Raw genomic sequence first — 25,142 nt, 5'->3', positions numbered from 1 at the left:
TGCTTCCCTACAGGTAGGATGTGAATAAGCTAAGAACAAACAGAGGCAGCTCAAAGGCTGTCCTACACACCTGGGTGTTCCTTCCAGATGCGGCTGGGCTGCAGTTCCCATCAGCCCCAGAAAGCATGGTCAACAGTCAGGGATAATGGGAGTTGCAGTCCAACACCACCTGGAGGACCAAGGTTGCTCAGCCCTGAAGCAGAGGATACCAGAAGGACATGTAGACCGACCTTCAGCATTAGATGCCAGGACCCTATATATCTCCATCCACTACAGATCAACTTAGTCAACCCATACCTTAAACAAAGCAATGCTTTCACCAAAGGGCAAGTGAACTGCAAAGCACTTGCTAGTACACACATAACGCTAGTTGACTTGCACAAGCAAAGCAAACCACAAGCTACAGGAGAAGGCAAAAGGTACCCTCAGTATTTAAAGAAGGTTTCAGAGCATTGCAACAACAACATTTTAGGAACAGTGCCATGCAGCCTGCCCAGATGCCTCACTAATCTGACAATGAAGTGTAAGTGGTTACACTTCCCTGCAGCCCAGTTTGGCCATGCCAGAGTCGGACTCCAGTCCAAGAGTGGCAGCATAATACATCAATTAATGAGAGCGTCCTCTCCCTGGATGGGGCTGAGCATTGCAACCCAAGGATCCCTGTGCGCACTGAAAGGCACGGTGGAAATGGAACCTGCACTTATGCAACATTCAAAGGGCCACTGACCCCACCTGAGAGCAGATATACCAGCCTTCCCCAACCAGGTGCCCTCCAGGGAGGCATCTGTACGATGCTGCTTTGCCTACGGATTCCCCCCAAACCTCACAGCATCGCTGTTGTGAAGTGGCTTTGACAGAGTTACACGGCAGGAATGAGCACAGACTATCCAGCCAGGAAAATTCGCAGTGCTGCTGTCAGATGGCGGTAATGGGCAGCAACTATCGAGGGACCCAAAACCGCGTAAAGCATTTTTGTTCATTTTCTGGCAACTCTGCGCAACACTGTAGCTTTGAAAGCCTGTAGCTGCACATCTGTGCTGCTGTAGTTCATTGGATTGCTACATTACATCATAACTGTCCGTACTTTCGTTCCCCTCAGACTTTAATATTGCCATGGCAGCCATTACTAGGCTTGTCAAGCCTGCCCTGCGTTCCTGCAGTGGGATCTGCCCGTAACTATGTCCACTCTCTTAATCTGAACTGAAGCCACCACTGACAGATGAACAAGCAGCCATGGCGACATCGGAGCAATGCAAAAAGTCACAGTAAAGCAACACATCGAAATAACGTAGGTTTACATGGAATAGCATGATGCGGCCGCATCGTATAAACAACGGGATGCGACTGCACAGCCACGATGGGGTACGTAGACAAGCTCCAGATGGATTGGACTACAACTCCCATAACCCCCTCCAGTCAGCTGTGCTGCCTGGCATCATTCCAAAACATTGTTCTTGTAATGCTCTGAAACATTCTGCACACAGTGAGGCAGTTATGCTGGCTAGGGGATTATGGGAATTGTAGTCCAACACAACTGGAGGTCAGTAGTTGGGGAAGGCTGGTGGATACATTTTCCATAGTAATATCTGTTATTAATTTTGTGCTGTTTTTATTCTTTGTTTTAAAGTTTGTATTTTGTGTTTTTAATGCATGGTACAACACCCAAAGAATTTCAGTTATTGGGTTTTGTTTTTGAAAAAAAAGTACAACAAACAAACAAGCAGCCCACTGTACTAGAAGTGAATAGGAGATAATAAAGTTCTATTGGAGATAACTGTTGGAGATGTAATGCATCTAATGCTTCTTTAACTCATATGTTTTGGCAATGCCCAGTAGTTGCCCCCTTTTGGGAGGAGGTTACAATAAGGATAAACTTTGTACTGAAACAATCTTTAATATGGAACGATGTGCATGTCCTCCTAAACTACCTACCGGCTTCTTGGAAGTTAACACATGGTCAGCGCAGATGGTTCTTCAGAGCCCTCATGATGGCCAAAAGATTTATATTATTACATTGGAAGGACAAATTCATACCTCCCATAAAGCAATGGATCAAGGACCTAATAACATTATCAACTTTTGAACGAGTGGTATATATAGACGCAACTTGCAACTGGATAAATATATGGATATTTGGTCTGCTTTTCTTGAAACCTTTGTGTAATTCCTTCCCCCCCTTTTTTTTTTTGGAATGGTTCATATGATGGAAATGATGATAATTCTATATAAACAATGTATGGCATGTCCCGTCCCCCCATTTTCACGGTGTATTTTCTGTTTTGTTTGTTGATATTCACAATAAAAAAAGTTTAAAAATTAAAAAGGGGGGCAAATATAATAAAGATCTCCACAGCACTTGCTTCCATCCAAATAGTAGAATACCCAGATAGATAGACAGATAGATAGATAGATAGATAGATAGATAGATAGATATTCACCCACACTCCATCCCAGGATATTCTGATAAGCCTGAAACATACACATTTGTAATCTTTGCAGATAGTCTGACAGACATAAAATGACGGCAGCAATAGGCACAGTGAGGACAGTGCTGCATTTCCTTGGCCTGCAGCTGGAATATAGAGTTGCTGGAGAAACCTGCCCTACATACTCCCAGAAAGCAGGAAAAGTACATTACTAACAGGAGACAGCGAGTTCAAACCAGCTTTCTGAATCGTTAAAGAGTGGAGCATCACCTCTGCAGAGAGCGTGGGGGAAGAGCGTCGACAGAGCAAATAGTCATTTCCAGCTCAAGGCAAACAACTTCTACCTAAGCACACTTCTTGTTTCTCCCAAGGCAGGTAGGGAAGGGGGACATTGGCTTAACCTGGTGCCCTCCAGATGTCTTTAGTACAGCTCCCTTAATCCCCAGCCAGCATGACCAATAGTCAGGGATAACGGGAGTTGTAGTCCAAAACATCTGGAGGGCACCAAGTTGCCTATACTGTGTGAAACTAGTATTTCCATATTAAGTACCTACCTCTGGGCAAGTTGAAATGGTGAAGACTTTAATTCAGGGCTCTTTCAGCTTAAGGGCTGAATTCAGTTTTGGGCTCTCGGAAAGTGCATTCTGGGGGCGGGCAGAGCTGACTGCAAAACAGGGTGGGAGCAAAGCAAAAGGGGGTGGGGGCAAAAATGCAAAAAATCTCACCATATTGGCCAGTAACTAAGCATTTCAACCTTTTGAGAATGGGAAAGACCCATGCAAAAGCCAGGAAACTATTAAATGACTGGGGGTCAGAGGAAGGAGACATGGCACTCCAGGAACCTGGGGGACAAGTTATGCACCCTTGTGTTAATTAGAGTGATGAAAAGTGCAACACCTACCATACCTGTGCACCTTCTCCCATCAGCTATCACCAGTGGAGGCTGGTCGCTCTGATTTCAGTGGGGTGGTGAATCCACCCCCAGTTTTAGACACAACTCTAAAGGAGCCATCCAAGGTGCAGTGCACCTTAGATAGCTCCTTTAGAGCTCTGACTGCATCCCAGAGCAAATTCATCACCCCACTGACATCGGAGCCACCAGCCTCCACTCAGGCCACCCTATTTCCAAGCCGTTCTTTCCGCAAGACCTACAGGCAGGGCGATTCATAGAGAAGGGATTTCTTCTCAACCCAGAGGGCAAACTGGAGAAGCCGAAGGGTTAAAGACGCGTGGCAAAGGTCAGCCGCCGTTTGGGGAGGAATCAGAAAGAGAGGCATTGTGGCATTAGACAGGGCCTCAGTGTTTCCTCCCCAGCCCATTTGAGAAATGTAATACGATGGCTGCGGCTGGAGAAAACAGCAGACTTGGAGCCCCGCGTAAGCCTCTGGGTCTTTGTCGCTCACAATAGGGCTCCCTGGACACCCTAATCATGTGTTCCACAGACAGAGTGCCTCAAACAGCAGCAGGCAGTTTTTGCTGCCACCTCGACCCAGCTGTCATCCCCAGGCCTCCCAAAGGTACTAAGATCAGGGCAGGTTTTTCTCACTCCCCCGTCCCAGCCCTGACATCCTCAGCTCACAACTATGTTGTCCCCTTCGCCCCCAGACTCTCTGGCAGGCCACGCTAACAACTGAAAATGGGATTAAAATCTGGGACAGAGGCAAGTCACCCAGTTTTGATGCACCCCCCACCCCCAACCCATCACATCATCAAATGAGCGTTCCCAGCTTTCAAGTCCTCAATGCCCTACTACTTTTCATTCCCCTTTTTCTCATTCCACGGAAATAAATAGGGAGGGGAACACTTCTATAATTCCTTCAGTGTGTCTCACTCAATGGTGGGGGAGCAGGCATCTTCTTGGGAGGGGGAATCCATTGATAGGAGTGGGAAGGATCCCTTAAAATAATAGCATTTTAGTAGTAATGTTATGTTATGAGCTGCCTTAAGGGCTTGGCAGTGGCTACGGCAGGATATTAAGTCAAGTATCAGGCTGCACTAGGACCTCAGACCACACATTCAAAACAACACAAGGAAGCAACTTGGCCGCCACAGAGTAATGATGCCAAGCACAGCTTTCTTTAAGGTTCTGCTGGCAGCAAAATTGCACTTCAATGTAGACAGACAGGATTAGAATTAGCTGGCAGGACCTCTAGCATTGAAGGGGGCAGCAAAACTTGAAATCAAGCCAACTCGCTTATTAAGCAAAATACTTGGAAGCGATTTAGATTTCTCCTAGTCACCATGGTCATTTCTGTTCTGATTTCACAGCCATGGAGTTCTGCTTTTCTCATCAATGTCTTTCTTTCCATAAGGGCTCTGTGGCATCATACCAAGCCCAAATGAAGGGAAAGAGGGAGTATGATGTAAAAGGGGAGAGGGGAGAAATGAGATTTCTTTTGCATCAAGTGTCCTCTCTTTTATATCCCTACTTCAACAAATCTAAAAGCAAATACGACTAAGTTTAGCTTTGTTTTTAAAATCATGAGTCATATCAGGAGATGTATTTCAAATGAAGTGATTATTTAAAATAGAACAGTATTTTAATAACTATAGTGCATCTGCTTTTAGTAGAGCCAGCATTTTATACAAAACCATGAGGTTCAGAAAGAGGAAATTCTCATGATTTTTAAAGCCACAGTTCTGCCAGTTGTAAGTCACAAGAAAGGCTCTAAACCAAATTTAAAAGTAGATCTGGATTCCTACAGAAAAGCTTTTAACCACTGTTCCCAACAGCAGCTGATCGTCACAGTTTTGTTTACCTCAGTATAAGCGTGCAGGGTTCCAACTGAGATTGGGACCACCAGATGTGGGGAGGGGAGGCTAAAACCTTCCCACAAGAACCACACACATGCACGTAGGGGACAAAAAGGAAACAGAGAAATACAAGTTGCGTTGTGGCTGCCCATCTCTATTACTGTCATCAGCAAACACTTTTCCTGTTGCAGACAACTTCCTTCTCTGTTCCAAGATCTCAGTGCAATGTGGCTACCAAGATCAATCTCTCTCCCCCTCCCTCTTTTATGCACATATGCACGCACGCGCGTACACACACACAAAAAGGAATGTTGCCCACACAGCTCGGTTTCAGCCTGCCATCTCTCTCTCTCTCTCTCTCTCTCTCTCTCTCTCTCTCTCTCTCTCTCTCTCTCTCTCTGTGTGTGTGTGTGTGTGTTACACTGCTTTGTCTGTTACCATCACACTCATGGGAATGTCTGTGTGGGGGGAGGCACTTGCAAAGAAATCCATGACTCCCACACAAGCTGTAGCAAAACTGCAAGGAACAGGGTGCTAGCTTAGCAGTAGGGACCTTCTGGGCTGGGGGCCTGCTCTGAATGAACAGACTGCTATCAAAGATGATTTTCACAGTGCGGGTGAAGAGCAATAGCAAACTACTATTATGGAAGAGAAGTGTAAATAAGTGTACATAAACCTGCTATGTATACAGATATAGCAGGATCTAGCCCCATCCTATCCCTGTCCTCCAGACCTGAAGGACACTCCAGATAATAGAATAGAATATTTATTTCTCTCCCTCTGGATAACCCAAATCTTCACCTTTATTGAAAGCGAAAGAAAACAGCCAAGTATAAAAACACAATCAAGGGTGTCTGAAAATCAGCATGGCTCCAAGTCACACAGTGCACTGCAGTACCTGGCTTTGCGGAGGCTAATTCAGGTGGCGTCAAGAAAGAAAACTGAGAATTTCAGCTTCTTCTTCTCCCATCAAACAATCTGCACATATCGAATCAACATTTTGTGACAGCATTTTAACATTTTATTTCGGTATTTTATTTTTTAAAACACGCATTTCTAGTCCTTATAGCCCTGAAGTTAGAACACATATTGGACATTGGGAAGATTACATGAATTGTTCAGAAACAAGATAGTTTGTCTTGTGGGTTCAATTGCTCCCCAAAATGAGTTAACATCTGATCTCACTTCTCCATCTATGTCATTTGCTGCTTTCCTTACTTTTGTAATCCTGACAACTTGTATCACTGGCTCCCTACCACTATCCAAATCCAGAAAAGTTTTGAGGCTGTAAAATACACAACTTCCCCAGTAAGCAAACATGCAAACTTGCCCAATCTATACCATTATGATATTGGTATTTTGGATGCTGCTCTATTTTGCTTTTCTCCTTATTTTACTGATATTATTTTGGTGGTGCAATTGCTTCACTTTGTTTATTTTTTACTGTTAGCTGCTGTGGTTTGTTTGAAAGAAAAATGGAGTATAAGTTCTTTACGTGTATCTACTTTATTAATAAAATAAATTACAACCTCCAATATCTCTCTGCGTCCTGGACACAGGCAAACCCAGTAGGCTATATGCCCTTCCACCTGAGCCTGGATCAAGATGAAAAGGCCTATATTACGGAGGGACATGGGAGAGGGCTTTCTCTGTTCTGGCACCCCGGTTGTGGAATGCCCTCCCATTGGAGGCCCAACTGGTGGCTGGCTTTGTTTTGGCACCAAGTTAAAACATAGCTTTTTATCAAATCCTTTGAGGGCCAAAGCTGCACATAGTTTTCATTGTTTTAAAATATTCTACTGTTTTTAGCTTGCTAGTGGTTTAATATGTTTTTAGCTGTGTACATTATTTATTATTTTATACTGCTTGGTTTTATCTGTATGCCGCCCTGAGATCCCGATGATATAGGACAAGATACAAATAGGGGGTTTTGTGGGGTTTTTTAAAAAATCATTAAGCCACAGAGGTGCTGAACCCAGACCCAGGCTCCAACACTGAGCCTCAGCCTGTCAGTGAGGAATCCCTTCAGCCTGAGGCAACGCCCCCCCCCCCGCCCCCACGAAAAAATGACCTCTTCTACACCTGGGGCTTCACGTCACCAGCAATGTACAAAGCAATGTATGATCACCAGCAATGTACAAATCAGGAAACAACACAGAGGCAACAGAGCGCTAGGCTCCAGGTCAGAGGCCTAGCCCTTTAAGGCTCTCAACTCTTCAGGAAGGGGGAGGAGCTGGGGGAGGGTCCAGCCCGATAGGGTTAAAAGGCCTCAGTTAAGCTCCAGCCCTTGTCAGAGTGTGTTGCCTGCTTGCAGCTATCCAAGGTCCTGCAATTCCAGTCTAACAAAACCTGGCTGTCAATGGACTCAACTCTTGGGGTATCTGTTGTGCCGCTTGGGCTTGATGTCAGGATACAACATGGCAAGCAGAGCCCATATTTCAGTGGCAAAGCACAGGCTTTACCTGTATATGGTTCCAGGTTCAATAGACAGTACATGTAGTTAAAAAAAGGAACTCAGGCAGATGCCTTTCTCATGTGAAGATGGAGTCACTTAGCAATTCCTTTGCAGGAATGGCTCCTGAAATATGTGTACCACAGCCATGGCAAATTAGCTTAGTCAGAGGTGCTTTAAAATATTTGGCCTACATTCCAAATGGTTGTATTGTAGGACTTGATATCAATAAAACATCAAACATCTTTCCGGTAGTTATGCTGAGAGTCAGATTAATCCCCTGATCTGGAGCTCCATCTTTGCTTTGAGATGCACATAGAACTCTGAAACAGATTTCAGAGTGGTGAACATAAGAATTAAAATAGTAAAAGATATAAATATTAAAACACCATTAAAGTTATACTTTAAAAAAACACAGAATGCCAACAGAAACCATGGCTGTCAGTCAAGGAATGCTTCCTGAAATAAAGCTGTTTTCAGGAGGCACCAGAAGCAACACAGTGTTGGCACCTGCCTGACCTCCAGGGGCAGGGAGTTCCACAGAAAGGGGGCCACCACGCTGAAGGCTCTTCTCTGCGTGGACTCCAATCGGCCCATAGGTCCACGTGGAACCACCAGGAGCATGCCCTCTGATGACCTCAGTAACTGGGCAGGTTGGTAAGGGAAAAGGTGCTCATTTCAGTGGTGAGAGCAACTTTGTATACTCATTACTTTGCACATGCAAAAGTGTGCTTCCTCCATTGAAGTGAATGGAGAAGTCCATAAGCAGAAGAGATCCACCTGTGCAATAGGATTCACCATGTTGGGACAAGTGATCCTTCCCTTTCATTAATGTTGTTTTGATGTTGGGCAGGATCCAGCTACCAAATGGTGAGTTTTTTGTGTACACCAGCACATAGGTGATCTTCACCATACTGCTGCAAGAATTTATTTTTTTGATGTGCCAGAATGACAGGACCTACTGGGGCTGGAACCTTCAGCTCTGTGCATGGCTTCTTTGGGTGTCAGTCACCAGAACAGCAGACTGGACTATCTACCTAGACAGGGAAGTATTCTCTGCCTCTAGAGGGCCACTGGGCCCTCCTAGAGAGGAAGGAGCGTAAAGGACTTCCTGTCCAAGTTACAACTTTGCCTGAGCACCAACAGCTTTCCTGACTGTGGCCTGTTTAAGTTGGGCTTATTCCCTGTACAACTAGGGCCTCAGCTAGACCTACCGGTCTAGCACGACAGAGGGGTGAAGCAATATTTTTATCCCAGATCTCCCCCTCTGTTTACACGTGGCGTGCGACAACCTCAGAGGGACATTGCACCTGCCATTTATATATATATATGTATAGAGAGAGAGAGAGAGACAGAGAGAGAGAGAGGAAGGAGCAGGTTCCAGCTCCTCACGAGTAACCGTGAGGAGCCGGAACAAACCATGATGCCTGGCTACACGTTCTGTGGTCTCCAGATCAGCCCAAGACCGTGGAAAAAGTGGGCCTAAAGTGTAGGGCGAGCTCCTGGGGCAAGAGAGGGATCATCCCTCCCTGATCCCGGGATCCCCTGTGCGTCATGTGGATGCACTGGGACAATCCCGGGGATCACCCCAGAATAAAGACCCATCTAGCTATGGCCTATGATTCCCTCGTACAACTATGCTGCCTATGATTCAGCCCTGACACAGTGTGGTGTAGCGAATAAAGTGTTGGACTCAGACCAAGGAAACCTAGATTCAAAGTTCCACTCAACCATTGTATATCACATAAATGATACAAATGTGCATCATTATATAAAATTATAGAACAGCAACACATAAGGAATGAGAGGCTCAAAACAGAGAAGCTATTTACAAACATTCACATATCTGAAAGATAAACTAACTTACTTGTTATTTATTTATTTATTTATTACATTTCTATACCGCCCAATACCCGGAGCTCTTAGAATGTAAAGGATATCAACTCCCAATCTCCTATGCTATGTTCACTCCAAGAGAAGATACCAGGTATCTGCCAACGTTCTGCCAAATACAGCATTTCTACTAATCAGTCAAATGAACTTAGTGGGGAAATTGACAGCTCCTTTCAGAACATCAGGCCAGATGGCACTAATTTACAACCCTCATTGATTTCCCTGAACAGGAAAAAAAGAGGTCTCTTTCGGGTTCAAGCCCCAAGCTTAGGGTTATGTTAAAGGTACTCCAATGATCCCAAAGTTGCTTGGCAGGCACCTTGCTGACAAGAGCAATATGTTTTAATAGTCCTAGTTTTTATCATGTCTCATCATCATCACTACATACTAACCTAATTTATAATACCTTGGAGAAGCATTTCTGTGTCGCCAAAATAACGCTAAGAACATGGGAAGTGCATAGCTTGCAAATAAGGAAAAGTTCAAAATGACAAGACAAACTCAAGCCGTACGATCCCCTCTCTCCTCCAAAGGAAGAAACCTTCCCCAACTGATAAAAATAGGAGTAATTCAAGCCAATACATTACAAAATGGATGCTGACTTGCCATTATAATAATGTAGCTGCATGATCTTTCCCCACCCCAGATGTATAGTACACACAATGAGGAACGTTGCTCACCCCAGATTTATGGGCTAAATATAGAGCTCAGCTTACTGGGTTATAAACAGACACTCATCACCACTGGCAGCAAGATTACTTAGGGAATGATAATGAGCCATCTCTGGGGCTAGAAGACGATCCCATTGACAAGGCAGCCCACTCCAATGGCAGTTTTGTGGTTTAACCACACACAGCCATCAAATTATTATTTCACCCCATAAAGCTGTGGACACTGCCTTTTGCCAGAGCCAAACCAAGTATAAACAATTCCACTTCCATAAAGAAATATTTACACTCACATAGAAATGGATGCAACATGTTTAAGAGTGCTGCATGCCAAAAGTGAGACAAAAGGGCAAAACTCTACGAAAATGTCTCCATTTAAATACAACTGCTTAACATCATTCCTAAATAGCTGTTTACGTGTTACAAAAAATGAAAATGGAAAGAAACAGGAAACTGAAAAAACAAGTACCTTGAAATATTCCTTTTCTCCACATTTCTTTTAAAAATATCCATGTCTGAAAATACCCACAAACATCATCTGAATGTCCTCAAACTGGAATGGGTCTTCAGATGCACATGTTAAACACATCATGCTGTAAGCACCATTAAGTCTACAAATACAACAAGCAAACTGCAAGCTACAGAACAAATCCTACAGCCTGGCAACATAACTTTGAACAGACTTCAATAGATCTTGAAAACCAGCTGGCCCAGACTGCTTAGTTTTAAAAAGAATAATGATTATTGATGTTGCTTGTGTATCCCCCATTGGACAGGGCTCATTGGGCCTCCATTGTTAACAGGTGTTAGAGCAAAAGTTTCTGAATTGTTCACATACCTGATCAAACAGAGCTTTCCAGTGCTGAGAGGTAAGAGGCAATGCATAAAGGAAAGAAGAGGGGAAAGGGGGAAAAAGTGTTAAGAGCACAGAAATACAATTTATTCCAGAGATATATTTTAAAGAGACAAATAACCACATGGAGAATAAAGGAGACTGTACTCTGGTCTTGCCTCTGACAGTTGGTTATGCTGAGGCTTTCAGCTTGTTTGTCAGAGGTACAAAGCTTCTTGCATTTGTAGCTCACAAGTACAGGCAGCCATTTTCCCCACCCCACCCTGAATACCCTCATAGTTACATCCAGAAGCTGTTCATCTGTACAATACTTGGTAGAGCAGAGGTGGGGAACCTCAGGCCCTGGGCCAAAAACCCGCCCCTCCAGGTTTCCCCAGAAGAGCCCACCTCTTTCCCTTGGGCCCGCCCCCTTCGTTTCCTGGCTTTTGTGTTTTCCTCATTCTGCAAGTTTGACATGCCTCTTCTAAAGCTTAGTTACTAGCAGGAAGAGCTTTAAGCTAAAGTATGCTGGCAATTTTGGCCCCTCCCCCTTTTGCCTTCTGCACCGCACCCCCCCCCCCCACTGAAATGTGCTTCCCGCCCTCCCGAAGAGCTTCTCCAAAATGAAATTCAGCCCTTGGGCTGAAAGTGGCTCTGCATCCCTGCTTCCATCTTACCTTTTATTTACTGTGGATAGCTCAGTTATTTCAACAGAAGGCTGTTGGCAAAGTTTGAAAGTGCCACTCCAGTGCTAACTACAGAACCTATGCAGCCTCACATGCCTTGGAATGATAGGCCTACCTTGGAGCCTGCAGCAGCAGCAGCCGTGTAGGAGAGACAGGAAGGAGTTCAGGCCTAACCCTATACCTGCAGTTCTCAAATTATTATTTTTTCCTGAGGACCATTTGAACATTGTTGGGGTGTGTGGGTGTGTGGGGTGGGGAACCATTTAATAAACCATTTTTATTCTACAAATCAAATCATTCCTCAAGGGCTCCACAAACAAATCCTCCCTGGCCAATCCTAAATCTCAGGTTGGTGGATATTGGGGGAAGTGGTCTTTCAAGTACCTGGGTCCTGAGCCATTTAGAGCTTTGTACACTTGTACTAACACTGTGTAATTGGGCCCAGTGTACTGGAAACCAGTACAGAGCTAACATTCTCACATCTCACTGCTTCTTCAATACATGGGAAGCACAAATAGCTGCCAGACCATCTTCAAGAGAAGACCCATATATATAGAAAGCATTGCAATCGTCCAATTGGGAAGTTATCAGAGCATGGACCAAATCCTGGTTCAGGAAGAGCCATAGCTGGTAAACAGCCCATAAGTGCTCCATGCCACTACAGTCACCTGGGCCTCTAATGTCAGATTTGAATGGAGGAGTGTTGCCAGACTGTTTGCCTGCTTCATCAGGGAGAACGTTCTTCATCCAAGACAGGTCATCTACTTTCTTCCTGGACCCTGGAACTGCCTACCCACACAGCCTCTGTCTTATCAGGATTTCACTTCAGTTTATTGGCCCTCATCCTGCCCACCACTGCCTCCAACCACTGGTCCAGCACTTGCACAACCTCTCCTGCTTCTGATAGAAAGAGATGGGTGTCATCCACATATTCGTGAAATCCAATTTCCCGACTGGGGTACTGCAATGCTTTCTGTGTGAGACTTCTCTTGAAGATGGTGCTCCACATATTGGAGCCACGTAAGCAGTTTCATGCAGAAGTTAAATAGCATGGGAGACAAGATGGAACTTCGAAGGACTCCATAGCTTTGCTCCCATGGAGCTCAGCAGAAATCTCCCCATCCTCCTTTCTGACAGTGACCCTGTAGGTAAAAACAGAGCCACTGTGCTACAGTACCTCCTGCCCCCAACCCACTGAGCCATTGCTTCGTTGGCAAGGAGAACAGGAATAAGAACTGGGCTTATATCAGAGACTAGAAAGACCCGCATGTTGTTTACTCTAGATAACATCAGGTTAACAAGGACCATAAAACATCATCCAAATCTCATTACACTGGGTACGTCCAGCTCAGCAAACTGTCTGAACGGTCCAGAGTTTTCCCTGGAATCCCACTGAAACAATCAAGCTTTTGCCTGAGTGAGTATTCATTTATATAAACCCCCATTTGTCACTGTAAATCTGTCTAGTGATTTAGAGCTAATGTTCAATCCAAGCTTTGTTTAATGTAATTTCAGATGCTGCCTGACATGACAGCAATGCTGCATCCTGGACAGCTAAGCTTCTGGCTGAAGATCCTTCCTTTGCGACAGCATGGTCTCAGTTTTATTTCTTTTTTGCAACATGCTGCTGCTGCTGCCGCCACCGCAATCATCAATACATCTTTGTAAATTGCTTCTTGACAAGCAAAATATGCCACACCTCCAATTAAAATCCAGGAAGGAAGAAAAACATGCCTACAGAAACTTCTAGTTATATTGTGTATGCATGAACCCAACTGGGCATTACTTTGACAAATCATATTGGTGCTTCTGCAGCCCTTCCCTCTACACCTTCTGTGTACATCAGTCATCATCAACCTTATCTGACCCAGGACCTACTGTTAATCCCAGCCTGCAACATGGAACTCAGTTTCAATTAACTACTGCATGTGTCCATCTTTTCCTTTTTCTCCCTAGAATGAGCAGATAGTGAAAAGAACTGGGCTCCTGTGCCCACTCACAGCTGTACAGAAGAAGGGATTTTGGCAGGAGCAAGAAAGCTGCACTTCCCATAAACATATCTGCTACCCAACAGAATCCTTCTCTTCTTTTTCATCTGGCTATTCTGCCTCCTTTTGCTTTGTTTTTTAAAGCTAAACAACCATTGTGACATCCAGCTGAGATCCAGGTGCAGTCCACAAGTTCAAGACCAAGAAAGTACTCACTGTGAGTAGTTACAAGACATGCAATTATTTTTTAAAACAATAATCTCTCCCTGGAGCTATGCAAATGCCAGGACTGCTAATACAGAGGCAAGCAACTACCAGCCAGGCATGGGGTTGTCCTGGGAAGCAGAAAGGCAGCAAGCTGGCCCATAGCCTAGCAGAGAGAAGACATTTCAGAGCAGCTCAGGCTGAGAAGTTAGCCCAGAGTCAGGAGTTTTATAGGACTGGGTGGAACCTTATTGACCCCTTGCATCACCTGACCTCTGCTGAGCTAGGGGCTGCAATACCAGTCTCTGGCCACCCACAGTGGTGGCACTGATGGGCAACAGAAAGTGAAATGTCTGTACAGGGTCAACAACGGACCAAATGCCATCCTTTGGTTGGCTCTTAGAAATTTAAAAACTGAATTGATGCAAGCACTTCATGCAGGCATAGCAAGGGCAAGTGTGAAAGGGCCCACAGCTCAGGGGCAGAGCACATGGTTTGCGCACAGGTCTCAGGTTCACTCCCTGATAACTTTGGTTAAACATGGTCTCAGGTAGGAAGGCTGGGGAAGACCTCTGAATGAAACCTTGGAAAGCCACTGCCCTTAGAGTAGTACTAAGTACCCACCTGGCAGTACTAGGCCAGGTGGGTGCTTGAAGAAGATGGGCAGCTCCATTGGTTAATATACAACCTCATCTTGACACTTTCCCCCATAACTTTGGATGTGAAAGGAACTAGTTGCAGTCATCACCATTCAGTAAAGCGCTTTGTATATGCTCAATTTCACTCTTTCTATTGCTGCCACGTGTTCCAGGGCTCATCTCATGCAATCTAAGCTTGATTGCAATTACCTGATCTGCAATTTTTCGATTGTCTATATATTGGATGCTTGTGGACAAGAAAAAGAACAGGAGGTACTATGTTGGAACCAGAACAAGCCTCCTGCAGACAGAAGGACTCCTTTTCTCTGCAGAAGGCTTTTGATCCAGCAAAGGATTCCCAGTGGCAGAATGGGGGAAGAGATTATTTTTGTAGATTCCCCCACCTCCACTTCCCCTGCAGCCCCCTGAAAATATGGAGGAGGAAGTGGGCATTTCAGGCTGCAGGGTGAGAAGGAAATCAGTGGAAATTATCTCTCCCAGGCCCAGTTTCTGCTGGAAGGAGTGTTCAGAGTAAAACCCTGCTCAGGAAATGCTACTGCCAACAGAGCAACACTCCGGATCTGCCCAACACTCTGGATCTGCCTCATGGTTGCCATCCATTCAGCCAGCCTCTGTAGCTCTGCCTTTAGCAGTGCTTGATCTCCAGATATTAGTGCAATATAATGCTTACCAGCATGCTATGAAAAGTTTCACCCACCGATTTCAACACATCAAGGGCCTGTTAAAGGCACAGCAGTTGACCTGGCCAATTTTTTTCTGGTTAGTTGGCAACCTTAATGATGGATGTTTTGCCAAATCAGTTCAGTGAATAATTGTAGGATCACCTGTATAAGCTCAAAAGGAATCACTTGCTTTTAATTGCTTCAAGGCAGAAGAGAGAAATGCCCACCTATGCTGGGCAAACAATTACAAGGAAGAGTTAAAAACAAGATCTAAGACATTTTAAGTGCTAGACATTTGGGTGGGTGGGGGGCTATAATTATGGAGGGTTAAAAGCCTGTTTGCTTCTGAAAGAGTGGTTCCGGTCTCTTGCGTAATATTAAATGCAGCTCCTCTTCTCTAATTACATGTATTGTTAAACACAGCTTTCCCAGGTAGTAATACCAGGTTTATTATTACTCTCTGGGAAAGAAAACCAGCAAGACACATGTATTTAAATATGAAGGATGGGTACAATCATTAGGAATCTGATACTTCCCCCTGTGCTCAAAGTCTCCTTTTCCTAATCACATTCCTGGAAAGCCTGAGATTTTGGACTGCACATGGATCATAGCTTGCCTGCCCAGAGACCAAGGCAACAGGAAGAGCTTACAGTGGCTGCCCAAGCATTAATTCTCTTGGCCCAGAACAGATCTGTAACATGGGTAGGGTGACCATATGGAAAGGAGGACAGGGCTCCTGCATCTTTAACAGTTGCATAGAAAGGGGAATTTCAGCAGGTGTCATTTGTATATATGGAGAACCTGGTGAAATTTCCTCTTCATCACAACAGTTAAAGCTGCAGGAGCTATACTAGAGTGACCAGATTTAAAAGAGGGCAGGGCACCTGCAGATTTAACTGTTGTGATGAAGAGGAAATTTCCCCAGGTTCCCCATATATACAAATGACACTGGCTGAAATTCCCTTTTAATACAACTGTTAAAGATACAGGAGCTCAGTCCTTCTTTCCAGGTCACCCTAAACATGGGCTCCCTCCCCAAACACCTTGAGCATTTTGAAAAACCAGAGGATTGATTGTTCTCCTTTAGCTTCTCTGGTTCCCTCTGTTTAAGTTCTTTACATTTCTGCTGCCCTGTTTGTATTTATAGCCACACGTGGCATGTATGAATATTAGTAATACACAAGGGCCTTTTAGACACTGCTCCTTATTTCTAGAACCTATAGCCAATTACTTTAGACACAGTGAAGGCCAGAGGAAGCAGAAGAGTAGAAGAGTCAGATGCTAAGTTTGGACAACATGATAGTCAACTGTGGTTTTAGAACTTCACGGTGAAATTGTTACACCATCGTTGAGAAACGTATTGTCAGCGGGAAAACTCAACACAACATTGCGGGTTGTTTGGGGTTTTTTTTGGAAAACACCCCACGCAAAAGGTCCACACTGTGTAGATTAGAGTTCCTGCACAACCATTGTGTTGTGAGCTCTGTAGAGTTTTCCATTGTGTTGTGTTGACTTTTCCCACTGGCTATAGTGTTTCCTGGCACGAGCGGCGAAAGGAGCAAGTGCCGCTCTAGGAGAGCTGCCGGGATTGGTTTTTTGCAGTAATGGCTGATGGGATACCATCAGGAGGACTGGGGGAGGAGAGGACAGAGGAACTGTCAATCAAATGTTACAATGGATTTTACTCAACTCCATGGTAGCCCACAGTCACACAATGGTGGAGTTAGAACATGTGTGGGGAGCACCCCCTGCAAACTCAACTGTTCAGTGGAGTTTTCACACTGCATTGACTAACGTCTTGTCCAAACTGAGCCAGAGTGTAGATGTTATGCCCAGATGGTCTCTTTCAGAGGATTTGCTTTTGCTACATGACTTGTAGCCTGAGGAAAGGGCAAGAGGGGGTCTCCTCAAAAGTAATAAAGGATATCTTGCAATCTGCGCTAATAGTGATTATTATTATTAATTATTATTATTGGTGAAGTCCACCTGTCTGTTATGTAGCCCCACAAGAGGCATATTCCCCTCTTGTCAATATCCTTGTCAGTTTCATCCTCTCCTCACACTATTTCATTTAGCCCAACAGAGCTATATTCCCTACTTGTCAAAGGAGTTGTCAATTTCCCCACCTGCACCCCTTCCCTGGGGAAGTGCTAAAATGGAGGCTAAAACTGACAAGTTCTTTGACAAGTAGGGAATATGGCTCTACTGGGGTAAAAGAGGTAGTGGGTGGAGAGGATGAAACTGACAGGGATATTGAGAAGAGGGGAATATGTCTCCCCAGGGCTACACAACAGACAGGTGGACTTCACCCCCCCAAAAATAAAAAAATAAATCATCACTATTTACATAGCAGACAGGCAGACCTGTGATCATGTATATCATGATCATATATATCAACACCATTTGCACACATTTCAAGATTCTCCACCCCCCATTTTTTTCCTAGCACAAACTGCAATTTGCAAATTGCAATTTGCGCAGATGGCTAGCCCCCTCCCCACAATGTGCAAAATATTTCAGGAATCAGGAATCCTGTGGATCTTCTCCAGCACTTCTAATCCAACTTCATGGAGCCCTTCAGGGGAATGAAGGTGTGCAGGAACTTCCATGTGTCATCGCCACGCTCACTTTGGACAGAACGCACTTACCCATCTCATGATGGAACTGCCTTACACCACTGTGGGAGTGGAGCTACGGCCAAGGGCCCCATGGCCCAGCCCAGCTGTAGAGCTTGCTGCAGCCTTTCCCCCACACCTGCCCGACCGCTCCCCACCACCCAGGCAATCGCGTTTCCCACTGAGCAAGCAAGGAAACACACCGCCATTTGTTTCCATGTTTGGAAGCACAGCTATTTCACACAGAGCTACTTCCTACAAGTCTCCACGTACCTTTCTGGCATGCTTCTGCCCTCTGCTTGTGTCACACAGTGTTCTGGACAGCAAGGGTTGCTCTGTGGGGGGTTGGTGGCTTGACAGCTGTGCCTTTGGGCAGCAGGTTGGAGTAGATGAACTTTGGTTCCTTCCAACTCTATGGTTCTATAAAGCAGGAAGTAACGGGAGGCATGGATAGGAAGTAGGCAAGAAACAGCAAGTGGATTTTCTACCCACTCTCTGGCATTGGCTAACTTAAATATTAATAGAATGCATCAACAATTTATTTTTCTTTTCTTTTTTAAAATGGGTCAAGTGCTCAGTGAACTCCTGTTCATTGTAATACACACAATCAATGTCTGGGTTGCGTAGGACGAGGTTTTGGCTTTCCCAATTGTGAGAGTGGGAGTCTGCGGGTGGGGGGGGGAAGGTGGCAGGGGAGGCTATTTCTCACACTACAACGAAAGAGATTTAATGCCAAGGTAGAAACTGGACAGCACAGGAAGCTTTCATGCCGACAAGTCAGATGGCGAGGTGTTGCACTACAAAGACTATAGGACATAATGCAGCTTTCTCCTAACTGGTGACCTCCAAGTGTTTTGGACTACAACTCCCTGGATTCCTGTGCATTGGCCATGCTGGGTGAGGCTGATGGGAGTTATAGTTCAAAACATCTGGAGGGCACCAGGTTGGGGCAATGGTAGCCATCAGCTCCATTCCACACAAGACAGATTGGGAACTAGGCCTTGAGTTGGAATTCCAATGTCACATCAGCAGTTGCTGCAAAAGATGAGGAAGGAACAGTTATGAGGGAGTATGTTGCTCATCAAAATTCAAGAGGAAACCTAGTAAACTCTGTCTGAAGTCAGGAGTTGGTATTTGGGGGGAGGGTGTTTTCACAGCGCTGGGTTGGCACCGCCTCCCTCTCAAACTCTGCGCTTTTCTTCCCCTGGTGTGGCATCAAGTAATCCCAATGCTAAGAAGGAAGCACAGGATTTCTGGGTGGCCATCCAGGGACTGCAGGTCACCTTCCACCAGACAGCACCTGGCCATGCCTCCAGTGCAACTCCGGGGCGAGACAAGGGGCTGCCTTGATGCCATCTTGTGTGTCCTCACCTCACTCCGGGGGAAAAAAGTCAGGTTAAGCCCTTGATTTTTTTTCTCTGCCGCTTCGGTGGAAAGCCCCGGGGCGGGTGTGCGGTTGCAGCGGTGTCATATAATTGACGCCATGCCACCACGCAGCCACCCTGGGCCTTTCCGAGCATTTAGACAGCCTTTTGGTTGTATGTTATTTCTCTACCCATCATCAAAACTTTTACATTTGGCATCATAGGAGAATTCTCAGGGCACATCTACACTGAAAATCTAAGCCAATGTCTAACATGAATAACTGGGTTGTTCCCTGGATTCCTTGGCTTCCAACCAAGGAATCCTGAGAACAATCATCCAGTGAAGAAGCTAGGGATCTTTCAGAAAGAATTTTCAGCCACCGTATACAACTACAACCTCCAGAGTTCTTTGGAAGTTGCCATAAATTAAACAACTTATGTGGAAGGGATAAACCAGTTACACGAGTCTGAAACTACATAATGTAGATTTGCCCTGAGATTACAAAATGGATTTTATTTGTACAATAGATGCGCCCCTAAATCAGAGTGGACATTTTACATTTCTTGAACCGTACAGGCACCAATTTGACCCTGTTGAGACAACATGCCAAGCCACAGTGGTTCAGCATTTTGAGCTAAATATTATGGCTTAGCGTGTGGTGTGAACCATGACTTGGCATGTCATGCAAACCATTCCTAACCATGGTGGCTACATAACCACGGTTTAAACACGCTCACTAACCATTTGCTGCAAAGGGGTTAGTGGCCTAAGCATAGCTTAGGTGTAGTCTTGTTTGCTTTCTGTCACTCTGGATAGCATTTAGCTAATGTGTACAGATGGTCCATGTCTGATAGTGTGGGATGAGGGTTCATGCACACAGATTATCCTGTTTTAGGACAGGTCTTGGATATTGTTTTCAAACCTTCTGCCTTCAGGGAACTCTTTCCACATCGTTTCTCTGCTGAGGAACCCCTACATGTTTCAATCAGGGCCAGGGAGAGTTCTAAGACATACAGTCAGTCCATGTGGGGAGTTAGCCAAGCCTCTTGGGCTTCAGAACCACCCATATGAACATGCCCAACACCAGCTGCACATTGCAAGGAAAGGTCCATAGTGTTTGCTAAAGAGCTTGTCTGTGCGTTATTACTGATCTTTTCACTGAAGAACCCCTTGATCAGCTCCCAAGGAGCCCCATCAATCCACAATCGAGGGTTTGAAAATTATTGGACTAGAGTAGAGGTAGGCAACATGTTGCCCTCCAGATACTTTGGGGCTATAGTTCCCATAAGCCCTAGCCAGCATGGATTATGGGATTTGTAGTTCAAAACATCTGAAGGGCACCAAGTAGCCAAAGCCTGGGCTTGATTATGTTCTGATGCATTCCAGTCCCTCTAATTCTGTCAGGAATGTAACTGAAGAATTAAAGAGGTGGGATGGGGTGATGTGGGTGGACACATGTGTTGCATAGCAGTACTGCATATGAAGCATTATCAATGATGATGATGCAGGCTTTCCTAAGGAGAAGTACAATGAGAATGATTCAAGCATCTGGATCTTGAATACTTGGGTTGCATTTATAGCCATAAATCTTCAGAAAGTAAGAAATACAGTCAAGAATAGCCTAAATTAGAAAACTGGCAGGAATAACAACCAGGGAAACATTCGTTGTCATAGGATCATTTGCGATATAAGTGCTTAAGGCTGCAATCCTATACCTGCTTTGAACTCGGTGAGGCTTACTTCTAAGCAAACCTGTGCAGAACTGTGCTGTAAATGGTGGAATATGCCACTCCTGAGATCCAGGCATTCTTACTACTGTTTGGGGATTAATCTTGCAGCAGCTACAGCTAAGAGCTGTATATACAGCATCCCTAAATCTTCCGCCAAACAGTTGGATGGAGATGAAGGGGACTGAATTCCCAGGGAAAGATGCTGTACTTGGTAACTAATAAGGTTCACTGTTTAAGAATCTTTAGAGATTAAGGCTTACAACTAAGTTAGGCTGCTTAGCAAGGTTGGAGGTTCACATTTAAAGTATTGTGTACACACTTAATGAAAATGAAAGTACATGTGGTCACATTTCAAACCGGCTATGGGAGTAAGCCCAAATGTGCTTTCTTTCAAAATCGCCTGAAATTACTAGAAAGAACAGCAATGTCTTTGTAGTGTCTTTGCATTCATTTTCTTAACCCCACGATCATATGAGTGCCAGTAATGCATTACAAATTGCTGAAGGGTAAGCACAAGCTCATATTAACACCTGTAATAATTTCTTTAAATTACTGAGGGGTATGCATATGGGGAGGGAGGCACTTTTTTTAAAGTTTGAGGCAGAAATCAAGCCATATTTTGTAAAAGTGAACAGTTTAGGAGGTACCTGGGGCACAGAATAATCAAGACTTGTTCAAATATAAACCAAGCCATTGCAGATTACATTGTGCCTTATCCCAAATTAACTCCCACATGTCCACTGCTATGTCAGGATGTACATGGTGGGCTAAAGTAGGGTGACCGTGTGGAAAGGAGGAGAGGGCTCCTGTATCTTTAACAGTTGTATAGAAAAAAGGAATTCCAGCAGGTGTCATTGGTATGCAAGCAGCCCCTGGTGAAATTCCCTCTTCATTACAACAGTTAAAGCCGCAGGAGCCCTGCCTAGCATGACCAAATACAAAAGAGGGTAGGACTCCTGCAGCTTTAACTGTTGTGATGAAAAGGGAATTACACCAGGGACTGCATGCATACAAATGACTCCTGCTGGAATTCCCCTTTCAATAAAACTGTTAAAGATACAGTAACCTTGCCCTCCTTTCTGTAGGGTCACCCTAGCAAAAGATACTTAGGCACCACTGCAGCACATAGCAAGAAATAGTTGTTAAACAACTGGAGGCACAATGGTAAGGTAGGTGGTGGTAAACTAGAAGTAAATACCCAGAACTGAAGTAAGCAGCAACAATAGTTTCCCCACTCATTCTACAAGGTACCACTAATTATTTCGCAACCATATCCCACCTTTCCTCCAAGGAAGTCAAGGACTTACTCCATTTTATCCTCACAGCAACCTTGCAAGGTAGGCCAACCTGAGAGTCTACAATCGGTCTAAGGATACCCATTGTGCTTTGTGGCAAAGCAGGAAATGAACACGGGACCACAATAGCCCCCAATATTAGGCTTGCTAATATTCCTTTCCTTACATCGCTGGTTTTCATGCAAATTTTCCCTCATGCAATTTCTATCAGCTTCCCATTGGGGCAACAGGAGCAGCTCCTGTTTGTATGAACGCAGCTGGTCCATGGTATGTTACCACTTTTATGCTGGTGTGGACTATCACTCAACATTTTGAGAAGAGCGTTGAAAAAATAAATATGGTCTAAGAGCAAGCTTGCTGTGTTGTCTTATTTTGAGGCGGGGTATGAATTTGGCTAATACTAAAGATGCCAAGAGGATGGGAAAGAAAGCCTGCAGCCTACAATCAGGCTTTTCAGTTTCCCAATCCTTTGCACACTTTCCTAGAAGTAAGACTTCGTGAACTCAGCGAGCCTTACTTCCGAGTAAACACGCGCAGGATCGGGCTGCAGAAGGACTCTCGCAGAACCCCCCGGGTTGTAGCCAACATCTGTCCTGCTTAGAGTAGCACCATTGAAATGAACGGCATTTAAGTTAAACACTGGATCCAACTCCCTGTGGGGGGAAACTCCTTTCCTTCGGACTTCCTCTTCCTAGAAGGAATCAAGCCCTCCCCGCCCCATCCCCAACCCCTTTAATACCAAAGTTTATTTTTAAATAGCTTGATCCGATTAAAGTCTGCTGGGGAGGGGAGCGGCATCAAATGAAACTTACGTCCTCCGTAGCCATAGGCAGCACATCTTCAGTTTCCAAGACTTCTATCGCTTCTGCTTCGGAGCAGGCGGCTACAGCGGGAGAAGGGTTTGTAACACGGCTTGGCTCCGGCAGCCCGTCTCCCATGCTTGGAAGCAGCCGACTACTTCTCGCCCACCGATCCCTCCTCCTCCGCCTCCTCTTTCAGTCACTCCTCCTTCGGCCAGAAAACGCCACCTAGAAGGTGTCTGGCAAACTTTCAACGCCGCCCATGTGCCGCCTGCTGCCGCCGCCGCCGCCGCCGCCGGCCTCTTTCATGACTCCTGCAGCCCGAGGGAGGGACGGAGGGGGCGGAGGGGGGCCGTGCCTTAAGGGGACCCTCCCCGGGGAGCGAGGGACAGGAGGCGCGCTCCAGCTGGCATGATGCTGTGTCTCGGAGCCCACGCCAGGCCAGGAGGGGGATCAGACTCGTTCGCCCCAAAAAAAGACGGCAAAGGGCCCGGCCAAACTTCCGCGGCTCCGGCCCGGCCTGGTCCACGCGGGATTCGCGTCCCTCCCGGTCTGCCTAGGAGAAGCCCTTTGGGTCATGGAGCCCCGGCTGCTCCCTTAGTCCCACTAGGAGCGGCGCCGCGCCACGCGGGGTGACAAGCCCGGCTCTTCTGGGGCAGCCGCGGCAGCCGCCGCCTCACAGCCATCGCCGAGGGAGGGGAGGCGCCTCTGGTCCCTCCTGCCGCGCTTCCTCGGCCGAGCGGCGCGGCTCCCTCTGCGCTGCAAATCCCGAGGGATTAGACCATCGAGAGGCGAGAGGTTTCATGCACAGGCACCTGGAGGACGCCGCCAGGCCCGAAGCCAGGAGGGGCGCCCGCAGCGCTCGGCCAAGCGCTTGGAAAACCCCACACACACCTCGGCGGGCGGCACGCGCGAGGATTCCCGCCTCGTCCTCCAGGGCTCGGAGGAGTCTGCAAAGAGAACCCGGCTTTCGCGGGGGAGAGTGGGTGGCGTGGCAGTGGCGCTGCAGAGGCGCACAACTTTGCGGGGACGCCGCACCGCCTTGCAGGTTGCTTCGGGGCAGGAGCCCGAGCCCGAGCCGAGCCGCCTTGCTGGATGCGCTGGGCCACCACGGCGTCACGCCGTTACATCGGAGTCGCCACGGCCAGCAGCTGTCCTGGGCCGCAGCTCCTTGCGAAGCCCGAAGGAGGAAGCCACAAGGGCATCCGCGCTCTTCGTCCTCCTCTTCGGGTGACCTTGCCGAGAAGGAAGTCCAGGGAGGGAGCGCTGTTGTCAGGAGGACGCCCCGAACCTCCAATCGTGAGCCGCTACCCCGGCGGAGGCCGCTTTGGGACGGCCGCTCGAGGGGGCGAAGGAGAAGCCCTTCTCCGCCTTCAGGGTCGGGGGAGGCAGCCCAGGCGACCGCTTCGAGAAGTGCGCGGCGGCGGCGGCGGCGGCGGCCTCGAGCCCCAGCTCATCGCGAGTGCAGCGAGCAGCCGGGCGGGCGGCGATCCAAGGCGGCTTCTCCAGCAGCCGAGCAAGAAGCGGCGCTGCGAGCGGGCTGCGGATCTCCCAGCACGCGGGTTCCCTGCCGGCTCAGACGGCGCCAAGCGGAGTTCTGGCTCGGTCGAGGGGGGCTCCCGAGCGCGGCTTTGCCGACCGGGGGTCTTGCGCCCGCCTGCGGACTCAGAAGGACGGGACGGGACGCGCCCGCCCCGAGCCCAGCCCCGTTCTCGCGTTCTCTGCGCTAACGGGGGGGGCAACGCGGAGTGGTGGGGGCCTCCTCGCCGCCCGCAATTGCCTGACAGAGTCCTGAAGCGAGCGTGGGAGTCCCCGTTACTTTCCAGCGGAGGCGGGGCTTCGTTTAGCATAGCCCCGCCCTCTTGTTTACATAGGGAGAATGACGCGTTGCAGAGCGCACGTGGTCAATGCGCCAGCGGGGGAAGCGGCCCGGAGCTGGGTCCCGCCGGCTTAAGCGAGGGGGTTTCCCGGGGAGGAAACGAGGGCAGCCGAAGAGGCTGAGCGCGATTGTGGCCGCCTGCGCTGGGTTCCATTCCCTCCACGGATCCTACACAAGGGCAGGATCTACACTACTGCTTATAACAGTTTATAATGGTTTTGACAACTGTTCAAG

General features: G+C 46.8%; 1 protein-coding gene across 1 annotated transcript in view; it reads right to left on the bottom strand.

Annotated features, from left to right (window-relative positions):
- RHBDL3 (rhomboid like 3) overlaps positions 1-23,282 on the bottom strand; it is a 134,118-nt gene extending 110,836 nt beyond the window's left edge. Inside the window, exons 1-3 of the mRNA XM_063119934.1 lie at positions 23,042-23,282; positions 18,113-18,259; positions 11,032-11,055 (exon numbers count right to left, since the gene is read on the bottom strand). Coding sequence (XP_062976004.1) covers positions 11,032-11,055; positions 18,113-18,259; positions 23,042-23,167 — 297 coding nt within the window. The 5' untranslated portion in view covers positions 23,168-23,282. The remainder of the gene's footprint in view (positions 1-11,031; positions 11,056-18,112; positions 18,260-23,041) is intronic.
- Positions 23,283-25,142: the final 1,860 nt, after the last annotated feature.

The sequence above is a fragment of the Elgaria multicarinata genome, chromosome 3 (assembly GCF_023053635.1).
Source record: "Elgaria multicarinata webbii isolate HBS135686 ecotype San Diego chromosome 3, rElgMul1.1.pri, whole genome shotgun sequence".
NCBI classification, from domain to species: domain Eukaryota; kingdom Metazoa; phylum Chordata; class Lepidosauria; order Squamata; family Anguidae; genus Elgaria; species Elgaria multicarinata.
This window is presented reverse-complemented; position numbering and strand designations above follow the sequence as displayed.